This window comes from Dendrobates tinctorius, unplaced genomic scaffold (genome assembly GCF_039654945.1).
Source record: "Dendrobates tinctorius isolate UK_male_01 unplaced genomic scaffold, ASM3965494v1 ptg000214l, whole genome shotgun sequence".
Taxonomy (NCBI): domain Eukaryota; kingdom Metazoa; phylum Chordata; class Amphibia; order Anura; family Dendrobatidae; genus Dendrobates; species Dendrobates tinctorius.
In genome coordinates this window covers 98491-110832 of record NW_027361881.1, presented here as the reverse complement: position 1 = coordinate 110832, position 12342 = coordinate 98491, and the positions used below count along the sequence as shown (strand labels likewise).

Here is a 12342-nt window from a genome sequence, read left to right as displayed (position 1 = left end):
GGGTGGTGCAGCACTGTGGAGAGGACGGGTAGGTGGTAGACAGAGATGAGGAGATGTAGGGTGGTGCAGCACTGTGGGGAGGACGGGTAGATGGTAGACAGAGATGAGGAGGAGATGTAGAGTGGTGCAGCACTGTGGAGAGGAAGGGTAGGTGGTAGACAGATGAGGAGGAGATGTAGGGCGGTGCAGCACTGTGGAGAGGATGGGTAGATGGTAGACAGAGATGAGGAGGAGATGTAGGGCGGTGCAGCACTGTGGGGAGGACGGGTAGGTGGTAGACAGAGATGAGGAGATGTAGGGCGGTGCAGCACTGTGGAGAGGACGGGTAGGTGATAGACAGAGACTAGGTGTGCTGTACATGAGGCCTGTGCAAATACAAAAGGAACAGGTGAGGCCGTTGCTGCCACACGCGTCTCTACAAGGCTGAAGTTTTTTTCTTATTCAGCATTTTTTCCAGGTTTAACATCTAAAATAAAATGTCAGAATAATAAAATCCACTGCAGCGAGGAGCCTAGTGTGAACACAGCGAAAACAGCTACAGAATTATAAAACTGGCACAAATAGCGGGCATCATAGTGGACACAGAAGCGCGTTATAGAAAGGGTTAAATGAGCTTGTGCCACTGATCACCCAACATACTGAGGCCCCTGATGTCACCGTGCACAGTGAGGCTGCTGATGTCACCATACATAGTGAGGCCGCTGATGTCACCGTGCACAGTGAGGCCACTGATGTCACCGCGCACAGTGAGGCTGCTGATGTCACCGTACATAGTGAGGCCGCCGATGTCACCGTCCATAGTGAGGCCGCCGATGTCACCATGCACAGTGAGGCCGCCGATGTCACCGTGCACAGTGAGGCCGCTGATGTCACCGCGCACAGTGAGGCCGCTGATGTCACCATACATAGGGAGGCCGCTGATGTCACAGCGCACAGTGAGGCCGCTGATGTCACCATACATAGGGAGGCCGCTGATGTCACAGCGCACAGTGAGGCCGCTGATGTCACCATACATAGTGAGGCCGCTGATGTCACCGTGCACAGTGAGGCCGCTGATGTCACCGTGCACAGTGAGGCCACTGATGTCACCGCGCACAGTGAGGCTGCTGATGTCACCGTACATAGTGAGGCCGCGGATGTCACCGTCCATAGTGAGGCCGCCGATGTCACCGTGCACAGTGAGGCCGCTGATGTCACCGTGCACAGTGAGGCCGCTGATGTCACCGCGCACAGTGAGGCCGCTGATGTCACCATACATAGGGAGGCCGCTGATGTCACAGCGCACAGTGAGGCCGCTGATGTCACCATACATAGGGAGGCCGCTGATGTCACAGCGCACAGTGAGGCCGCTGATGTCACCATACATAGTGAGGCTGCTGATGTCACTGCGCACAGTGAGGCCGTTGATGTCACTGCGCACAGTGAGGCCGCTGATATCACCGCGCACAGTGAGGCCGCTGATGTCACCGCGCACAGTGAGGCCGCTGATGTCACCGTGCACAGTGAGGCCGCTGATGTCACCGCGCACAGTGAGGCCGCTCACATCCAGTCACTGGAGGTTCTGGGCATGAAAGTGGCCAAATCTCCCATTCTGATTGGGTAATTGGTGTTTTTGGCTGTTTGCCCACTTTGATGCCCCTTTTTGTGCCAGTTTTATCATTTGCCAGTTTTATCAGTGGCAGGAGACATTTGCTCCCAACCCTGGTCCCCCATGTTATAGAAAGTCAAACCCCCCAACTGCTACACTCAGAAACCCCTCTAATCTTATTAATATTCCCTGCATGCCATCTGTCTCTCTTAATTGTGCCCTTTGGAATTCTCGCTCAGTGTGTAACAAACTCTACTTCATCCATGACTTCTTCCTTTCTAACTCTCTTAACCTCTTGGCTCTTACTGAAACCTGGATCCAGCAGTCAGACACTGCTTCTGCTGCTGCTCTTTCATACGGGGGGCTACACTTCTCTCATACCCCAAGATCAGACAATAGAGCAGGTGGAGGCGTTGGTCTGCTCCTATCATCAAAATGTACCTTTCAGGTTATCCCTCCACTACCCTCCCTAGTCTTCCCTTCTTTTGAGGTCCATGCCGTCAGACTCTACACCCCCTTCTCCATGTGAGTGGCGGTGGTATATCGTCCTCCCGGCCCCTCCCATCAGTTCCTGGATCATTTTGCCACTTGGCTTCCACATTTTCTCTCCTGTGACATCCCCACCCTCATCTGGGGGAGATTTCAACATCCCCATTGCTCTTCCCCTCTCACCATCTGCTACTCACCTTTTATCTCTAACCTCCTCATTTGGCCTTTTGCAGCTTACTAATTCTCCAACGCATGAAGACGGGAACTCCCTCGACTTGGTCTTATCTCGGCTTTGTGCAGTGGATGATTTCACAAACTCCCCTCTCCCGCTCTCTGATCACAACCTTCTTTCATTCTCTATCAAGAACTGCCAGGCTGCTCAGGTCACCCCCAGTGTCCGGACTTATAGAAACATACAGGCCATTAACACCCAGAAACTTATGAAGAACTTGCAGTCTTCATTGGCCCCTATCTCCTCCCTCTCATGTCCTGATTCTGCACTGAAGCATTACAATGAAACACTTCAAAGTGCCCTGGATGAATTTGCTCCTCCTATACATAGAACACCACAACGCAGACGGCGACAACCCTGGCACACGGTGCAAACACGTTTCCTGCAGCGGTGCTCCAGGTGCGCCGAACGTCTGTGGAGAAAATCCAACCTACCCGAAGATTTCATCCATTATAAGTTTATGCTCAGAACATACAACACTGCCCTTCACCTCTCCAAACAAACCTATTTCACCACCCTCATCACCTCACTGTCCAATAACCCGAAACGTCTCTTTGACACTTTTCATTCTCTACTCAATCCAAGAGTACAGGCCCCAACCACGGAGCTCCGAGCTGACGATCTGGCCAATTACTTCAAAGAAAAAATTGACCAGATTCTACAGGAAATTATCTCCAAATCCCCTCATACCATGCACTGTCCTCCCTCCCCCACTGCATCTAACTCACTCTCTGATTTTGAACCAGTCACAGAAGTAGTAAGCAGGCTCCTTGCATCTTCTCGCCCAACTACTTGCACCAGTGACCCATTTCCGTCACATCTCCTCCAGTCCCTTTCCCCTGCTGTCACCCCAAACCTAACTAAAATATTTAACCTCTCTCTCTTCTGGTATCTTTCCCTCCTCATTTAAGCATGCCATCATACATCCACTACTTAAAAAACCATCCCTCGACCAAAACTGTGCCGCTAACTATAGACCTGTCTCTAATCTTCCCTTCATCTATAAACTCCCGGAACGCCTGGTCCACTCCTGTCTGATCCGCTATCTCTCTGATAACTCTCTTCTCGACCCTCTCCAATCCGGTTTCCGCTCTTTACATTCTACTGAAACTGCCCTCACTAAAGTCTCTAATGATCTGCTAACAGCTAAATCTAATGGTCATTACTCCATGCTAATTCTCTTGGATCTCTGCAGCATTCGACACTGTGGATCATCAGCTCCTCCTCACTATGCTCCGCTCCATTGGCCTCAAGGACACCGTTCTCTTCTGGTTCTCCTCCTATCTCTCCGACCGCTCCTTTACTGTATCTTTTACCAGTTCCTCCTCTCATCTTCCCCTTACTGTTGGGGTCCCCCAAGGATCGGTTCTAGGCCCCCTCCTCTTCTCCTTGTACACTGCCCCTATTGGTCAGACAATCAGTAGATTTGGTTTCCAGTACCATCTCTATGCTGATGACACCCAATTATACGCTTCTTCTCCTGACATCACGCCAGCCTTTCTAGAAAACACCGGCGATTGTCTAAACGCTGCGTCTAACATCATGTCCTCACTATATCTGAAACTGAACCTGTCAAAGACTGAACTCCTGGTGTTTCCTCCCTCTACTAATGTACCTATACCCGACATTGCCATTTCTGTGTGTGGTTCCACTATTACTCCCCAGCAACATGCCCGCTGTCTTGGGGTCATACTTGATTCCGAGCTTTCCTTTGCCCCCCACATTCGATCACTGGCTCGCTCTTGTCATCTGCACCTCAAAAACATTTCTAGAATTCGACCTTTTCTTACCTTTGACTCTGCAAAAACTCTTACTGTTTCTCTTATTCATTCTCGTCTCGACTATTGTAACTCTCTTCTAATCGGTCTCCCTCTTACCAAACTCTCCCCTCTCCAATCTGTCTTGAATGCTGCAGCCAGGATCATATTCCTCGCCAATCGTTACACCGATGCCTCTACCTTGTGCCAGTCATTACACTGGCTACCCATCCACTCCAGAATTCAGTACAAACTTATTACCCTCACCCACAAAGCCCTCCATGGCTCAGCACCACCCTACATCTCCTCCCTTGTTTCAGTATACCATCCTACCCGCGCCCTCCGTTCTGCTGATGACCTGAGGTTAGCATCCTCAATAGTCAGAACCTCCCACTCCCGTCTCCAAGACTTTACACGTGCCGCGCCAATTCTTTGGAATGCACTTCCCAGGATAATTTGATTAATCCACAATCCCTACGATTTTAAGCGTGCCCTGAAAACACATTTATTCAGACTGGCCTATCGCCTCAACACATTAACCTAATCTATCCCTGTGTGGCAGAGCCAAAAATTTTACCATAACCAGGTTCCCAGCATCATGTTCCCACATGCTTTATGCATCCATTAGCCCTCTGTGTCTGTACTGTTACACACTTAACATTATGGCTGGTCCATACAATCAGGGCAACTGTTACCACCCACCTTTCGTGTCTCCCTCTTTCCTCATAGACTGTAAGCTTGCGAGCAGGGCCCTCACTCCTCTTGTTATTTGTTATAATCTATGTGATTATTGTTATGCTGTAATGTCTATTGTCTGTACAAATCCCCTCTGAAATGTAAAGTGCTGCGGAATATGTCGGCGCTATAGAAATAACATTTATTATTATTATTTCCTGGTTTTCATTTATTATTCTGACTTTTTATTTTTGCTTTCAAACTTGTAAAAAAAAAAATGATTACAGAAAGAAGAATAAGAAACCGACTTCTCACCGTCCACAAATCGGTGTCTGCGCCCATCACTGCGGTCACCATGGAGACAGGAGCTCGCTGCTGCCCCTGGTGTCTCTGCTCATTACTGCACAGAGGAGGCCTGGCCGCCGGCACTAGGACCCGGCTCATCCGCCAGTCACAAAGATGGCGACGAGCGGCCGCATTCCGCCCTGGTGTTGTCTCCGCCCACTGCTGCAAAACTGATCGGACAAATCTGTCATTCATCCAACCCTCACAGGGCGGGGAAAGGAGAGAACAGCTGACGTCACGGGTGGGCGGAGCGTAGAAAGTCGCAGAAGGAGAAGGTAAAGAATGCAGCGGGTGAGACATGGACGGTGTATATCTCTAGGGCCGTGACGCGGGGGGTGTATATCTCTAGGGCCGTGACGTGAAGGGTGTATATCTCTAGGGCTGTGACGTGAAGGGTGTATATCTCTAGGGCCGTGACGCGGGGGGTGTATATCTCTAGGGCCGTGACGCGGGGGATGTATATCTCTAGGGCCGTGACGCGGGGGGTGTATATCTCTAGGGCCGTGACGCGGGGGGTGTATATCTCTAGGGCCGTGACGCGGGGGATGTATATCTCTAGGGCTGTGACGCGGGGGGTGTATATCTCTAGGGCCGTGACGCGGGGGGTGTATATCTCTAGGGCCGTGACGCGGGGGATGTATATCTCTAGGGCCGTGACGCGGGGGGTGTATATCTCTAGGGCCGTGACGCGGGGGGTGTATATCTCTAGGGCCGTGACGCGGGGGGTGTATATCTCTAGGGCCGTGACGCGGGGGGTGTATATCTCTAGGGCCGTGACGCGGGGGGTGTATATCTCTAGGGCCGTGACGCGGGGGATGTATATCTCTAGGGCCGTGACGCGGGGGATGTATATCTCTAGGGCTGAACTATATAATGTCTTCCTCTCCGGCAGGCATGGGGTTAAGCTTAATAATAACATGTGATTGTTCATAATATTTATAGTGGAAACATCAGAACTCACTGCCCCACTCTGTCACCTCCAGAGCTGCGCTCACTGTTCTGCTGAAATACTCTGATACTGTCCTGAGCTTCCACATTATACTGCAGACAAGTGACAGATTTGGTTGCAGCTCTGGAGGTGATTGGAGACATGAGGCTGGTGACGCAGCCTCTGTCCTGAGCAGTCTGGGTGGATAGCATTGATGTCTGTGTATTTCTGTGCCGCCCCTCTCCCATGGGGCTTATACCTCCGCCACCTGTCGGGCCACTCCTCTCCAGCCTCTGCCCTCTCCGCCGCCTTCTCCACTTGCCCCCTGCCCTCTCTGCCGCCCTTTGCTTGCTTCCTGCCCTCTCCACCGCTCTGCCACCCTCTGCTTGCTTCCTGCCCTCTCCGCCGCTCTCTCCGCTTACCGCCTGCCCTCTCTGCCGCCCTTTGCTTGCTTCCTGCCCTCTCCGCTTACCCCCTGCCCTCTCCACCTCTCTGCCACCCTCTGCTTGCTTCCTGCCCTCTCCGCCGCTCTCTCCGCTTACTGCCTGCCCTCTCTGCTTGCCACGTGCTCTCTCCACCGCTCTGCCGCCTTCTCCGCTGCCACCTGCCGCTATGCCGCCTTCTCCGCTGCCCCCTGCCCCCCTTTGTTTGCCCCCTGCCGCCCTCTCCGCTTGCCACCTGCCGCTATGCCGCCTTCTCCGCTGCCCCCTGCCGCCCTCTCCGCTTGCCACCTGCCGCTATGCCGCCTTCTCCGCTGCCCCCTGCCCTCTGTCACCCTTTGTTTGCCCCCTGCCGCCCTCTCTGCTTGCCACCTGCCGCTATGCCGCCCTCTCCACTGCCCCCTCCCCTCTCAGCCGCCCTCTCCGCTTACCCCCTGCCCTCTCTGCCGCCCTCTCCGCTTGCCCCCTGCCCTCTCCGCCGCTCTGCAACCTTCTCCGCTTGTCCCCTGCCCTCTCTGCCGCTCTCTCCACTTGCCCCCTGCCCTCTCCGCCGCTCTGCAACCTTCTCCGCTTGCCCCCTGCGCTCTCTGCCTCCCTCTCCGCTTGCCCCCTGCCCTCTCTGCCGCCCTCTCCGCTTGCCCCTTGCTCTCTCTGCCGCCCTCTCCGCTTGCCCCCTGCCCTCTCCGCCGCTCTGCAACCTTCTCTGCTTGCCCCCTCCCCTCTCAGCCACCCTCTCCACTTGCCCCTGCCGCTCTCTCCGCTTGCCCTCTGCCCTCCCCCCTCTCTGCCCTCCTCTTTGCTCACTGCTGTGTTTTACACGTCGCAGGGTCTCCGGTGATGGGGAATGTGGAGAGCAGCGGTTACCAGAGACGAGCGGCACGGGTGCCCCCGGAGCAGCGGGCACAGATAGAGAGGAGCTTTGACAATTTGTCAAGAAACCCGAGCAAGAAATGTGTGGGACTGCCGAGGTTCCAGGTGAGCAGATTCCCTCTCTGAGGGTCTGCGGTGCGGGCACAGCCGCCACTTCTCTCTGTTGTCAGCCAGCGGAGGCTGCAGGCGGGTGAGAAATCGAGTAACGATTTGTCCGGTGATTGATACCTGACCCTGGTCTCTGCTGTCGATGAATGGAACCATCAGTGTTCACAGCAGGCGCCTGCAGAGCATCGCCGGATACAATGTCACGGACCCTCAGCTGTGAGAAGCAGGTGTCAGATTCTGGAGATAAGGGTTTCTATTCACTGACAGCAAGAAACAAGAGAAACAACCCCCCCAGTGCAGCGATCCGGCCATAACCTCGGGACGTGGGGGTCTGGCCGCATCCGTCAGTGACGTCGGGCGGCATGGTCAGGTGCTGTGTCTCCTCATTTTTCCGTGGCCGTTGCACTACTGCCCCCATCGTCTGCTTCTTCCTCCAGGACTCTCTCGCGTCCTCGCTCCCGGCCTCCATGTCTCTGCGCATCTTTCATGGGATACAGAGCGTGGACGTCAGCGGTGCCCCCGCCGCCCCGGAGGTGACCCGCGAGCAGCACACAGTGTTCATCATTGAGCTCCTGCGCGGGACGGCCGAGGAGAAGAGCGCGCTCATAGCGCCGATGATCGGAGCGGACAACAGCGGGAAAGTAACGGGGCAGCGAGTGGAGCAGGTGAATGTGCGCAGTAATAATGATGGGGGAGGGGTGCACGCTTCCGGTGACTCCGGTGCATTTCACCGGATGTCGGCGAGTCTCACCTTCGACTTCTGTTTTCTTCCAGTTCCTGGCGGATGTGATCGGCGCAGCGGTCCACGTCCTACGTCAGCAGAACGCGCTCTCCGGATGGAGCCTGGAAAATACGCGGGACTGCGACTCCGGGGTCCGCACGCTGGCGGAGCAGCTGATTTCACAGTTACAGGAGCCCAGCGGTAACGAGCCCAGAGGGCAAAGGGTTAATTATACCTGACAAACGTGAGAGCCGCAACGTGTTATCCCCCAGGTCATGTGACATCCCTGATATTGCCCCCCCGCTGTGTATGTAGGAAAGTCGGGGTTACAGGGGACATCTCCTGCACTGGATTCAGCTGTCCTGAGTGGGGGAGGGGGTGTCAGATCCTATAGGGATGACTGCGGAATCAGGGGTCCCAGGGGCTGAGACCACCCAAAAATGGATGGAGGGTAGGACATAACTGTGCTGGCCCCGGTTGTCGCCCGCTGTGTCGCTTCGGCGCTGACTCCATCTGTCGCCCGCTGCGGCGCTGACTCCGGCTGTCGCCCGCTGCGGCGCTGACTCCGGCTGTCGCCCTTTTGTTGCAGGTGGGCCCCCGCTGGTCAGTGCGGAGCTTTCCTCCTCCTTCTCCAGGGCGGCCATCGAGGACTGGCTCTACAAGGTCCCCATGGTCTCTGCGCTCCTGAGAGTGGTCGTGACGTTGGGTTTCTCTGTCCTGCGGCAGAATGGAGATGTCGGCTGCCTGGTGCCGCGCTGCCGCCTGGGGAGGGCGCCGTCCTTCGTCAGCCTCCTGGACCTGCCCGCCATCATGTACCTGAACGCACACCTGCCCTCCGAGATGCAGCACAAATGGAGGCTGCTCTTCTCTACCAGGGTCCACGGTGAGAGCTTCTCCCAGCTGTGCGGCCACGTGGTGGACCAGGGACCCAGCCTGCTGGTGCTGAGGGACGACGGTGGATTCATCTTCGGGGGATTCGCAGCACAGAACTGGGAGGTGAAGCCGCAGTTTCGGGGTGAGTCGGGGGAGGTGGTGTACCCCCATCACATCTCTGCTGTCAGTGAATTTACATCAGAAGCAAAACCTCCCCGACTGTTACACGGCTGATCTGCGAATGCATCGGCACGTGGCACCGAGCCGCCCCTCCGCCGGCACGTGGCACCGAGCCGCCCCTCCGCCGACACGTGGCACCGAGCCGCCCCTCCGCCGACACGTGGCACCGAGCCGCCCCTCCGCCGACACGTGGCACCGAGCCGCCCCACCGCCTACATGTGGTACTGCACCCCTCCCGACACGTAGCACCGAGCAGCCCCTCCGCCGACACGTGGCACCGAGCCGCCCCTCCGCCGACACGTGGTACTGCACCCCTCCCGACACGTGGCACCGAGCCGCCCCTCCGCCGACACGTGGCACCGAGCCGCCCAACCGCCTACACGTGGTACTGCACCCCTCCCGACACATAGCACCGAGCCGCCCCTCCGCCGACACGTAGCACCGAGCCGCCCCTCCGCCGACACGTAGCACCGAGCCGCCCCTCCGCCGACACGTAGCACCGAGCCGCCCCTCCGCCGACACGTAGCACCGAGCCCCCTGACACAGATCTTAGTTATTGAGCCCTAATGGCACGAGCCCAGCAGCGTTTCCTCGTGCCGTCAGCCATGTCCCACCTCTAGTGGGACCGCCGGGGGAGCCGGCTGTGCTCCGTCACTCTGTGCTGCTGTGACGCCCCCTGCATTGTGGTGTCTCGTCCCCAGGTGACAGCCGATGCTTCCTGTTCACCGTGTCTCCGCGTTTGGACATCTTCACGTATACCGGATACAACGACCACTACATGTACCTGAACCACAGCCAGCAGACCATGCCCAACGGACTGGTAAGCGCCCCCCGGGGTTGAGTGCCAGTCACTGCCGGCCACACCTGGATGGGGGCTTATAATTAATGAGGCGGCAAGGGTTAAATCTCATCCAGACACCAACCCCCCCCTCCAAAATGAAGTTATCTGTGTTTGCCACAAGATGGCAGCAGAGAAGCACAGGAGAACATAGGGATGGGGATGGGATGGGGTGTGATGACCTCCTGCATTGGTAACCCGCCCCCTTTTTTTCTCAGGGTATGGGGGGGCAACACGACTATTTTGGACTTTGGATCGACAGCAATTTCGGAAAAGGCCACAGCAAAGCGAAGCCGCGATGTACGACGTATAACAGCCCGCAACTGTCCGCCACCGAGGACTTCTGTATAGACGCCCTGGAGGTGTGGGGGCTGGGCGAGCTGTGCGAGGAGCTGCAGGTGGGTGACCTACAGGGGGCGCGGAGGGGAAAACCCCCCATCCCTGTATATACCGCACCCCCCTCCCCGGTCTCTGTATATACCGCACCCCCCTCCCCCGTCTCTGTATATACCGCACCCCCCTCCCCCGTCTCTGTATATACCGCACCCCCCTCCCCCGTCTCTGTATATACCGGCTGAGGTGCGGCGGTGGCTGCAGCTCCGCTTGTGATATTTTCCTGTGTGCAGTCCCATGTTACAGTCGCCTCTTCTGTCCAGATTAAGAACAAGAGGAGCATCCTGGATGCCGACCCCGAGGCGCAGGCGCTGCTGGAGATGACGGGACGGATGCGGCAGAGCGATGGCCTGAGAGATAAGGAGGATGATGAAACGTAGTAGGAGCGGCCGGGAGGTGGTCGGTACAAGGGCTGACTGCGGATGATGGGTGTTATACGGGGGGGGGCGCATCTGCCTCATCCACTATGGTTATTGGTTATAACTCAGCTGTGGGTCTGCAGCTACCTGTGATCACCACAAGATGGCAGCAGGATAAAGGCTTCGTCCGCTGCCTGCTATTCTCTCCGCTGTGAGCTGCGGCACTGCCGTCCCATCCCCAGTCCTCCAGCACCGTCCTCTCCTGCGTGCCACAGACCTCCCCAGGCCCAGACCATGCCGGGCCCCGACCACAGACCTCATCAGGCACAGACAACGCCGGGCCCCTGGCTATGGACCTCACCAGGCCCCAACTACAGACCTCAGCAGGCACAGACCACGCCGGGCCCCGACCACAGACCTCATCAGGCACAGACCACGCCGGGCCCCTGGCTATGGACCTCACCAGGCCCCAACTACAGACCTCAGCAGGCACAGACCACGCCGGGCCCCGACCACAGACCTCATCAGGCACAGACCACGCCGGGCCCCTGGCTATGGACCTCACCAGGCCCCAACTACAGACCTCAGCAGGCACAGACCACGCTGGGCCCCGACCACAGACCTCATCAGGCCCAGACCACGCCGGGCCCCGACCACAGACCTCACCAGGCACAGACCACGCCGGGCCCCTGACTATGGACCTCACCAGGCCCCAACTACAGACCTCACCAGACACAGACCATGCCGGGCCCCGACCACAGACCTCACCAGGCACAGACCACGCCGGGCCCCGACCACAGACCTCACCAGGCACAGACCACGCCGGGCCCCTGACTATGGACCTCACCCGGCCCCAACTACAGACCTCACCAGACACAGACCATGCCGGGCCCCGACCACAGACCTCACCAGGCACAGACCACGCTGGGCCCCTGACTATGGACCTCACCAGGCCCCAACTACAGACCACACCGGGCACTGCCTCAGACTCCTTCTTTTGGGGACTTTGAAAGATTCAGTTTATTCCAGAAAGCTGCTGTGATTACACTGTAGGCCGTATACAGCAGGGGTCTGCATATGCCGTACAAGCCATATACAGCGAGTGGCAGCACAGACCGTATATAGCGCAATCTCTGCTGTATACAGAGTCAGGACTGTCCCTGCAGCGGTGGATATTGCGAGGTCGGTGGATGGGGGCGTCACGTTCCTCTTCCGATGGCTCCGCTCACCCCGTGTCATCCGCAGTTTCTGGAGACTACTACACTTCCCAGGTGTAAGATGTGAGCAGGGGGCCGCGCTACACAGACAGAGCTGTTGTTTCCCTGGTGTGACGCTCTGCAGGGGGGTGGCGCTGTCTCCCATGTGCAATGCTCTGCAGGGGGCCGCACCGTCTCCCGGGTGCAATGCTCTGCAAGGGGGGCCTGCGCCGTCTCCCGGGTGCAATGCTCTGCGGGGGGAGCGCCCTCTACACATTGTCAGACTCGTTATTTCTCATTATTTAAAAAATAAAACATTCGTCTTTAATTGTAAATTAAAATCAGTAAAT

At 56.8% G+C, this 12342-nt stretch overlaps 1 protein-coding gene across 2 annotated transcripts; it reads left to right on the top strand.

Annotated features, from left to right (window-relative positions):
• The first annotated feature begins 5091 nt into the window (after positions 1–5091).
• MEAK7 (MTOR associated protein, eak-7 homolog) lies at positions 5092–12320 on the top strand. Of its 2 annotated transcripts, none has more exons than XM_073554865.1 (8): positions 5092–5361; positions 7281–7429; positions 7870–8097; positions 8207–8354; positions 8743–9168; positions 9908–10026; positions 10263–10442; positions 10701–12320. In XM_073554865.1, the coding sequence occupies exons 2-8, from the start codon at positions 7292–7294 to the stop codon at positions 10815–10817; spliced, it is 1356 nt and encodes a 451-aa protein (XP_073410966.1). In that variant the 5' UTR covers positions 5092–5361; positions 7281–7291; the 3' UTR covers positions 10818–12320. The 2 variants fall into 2 exon arrangements, with proteins under 2 accessions (XP_073410966.1, XP_073410965.1); XM_073554864.1 differs by having other exon boundaries at positions 5092–5377.
• Positions 12321–12342: the final 22 nt, after the last annotated feature.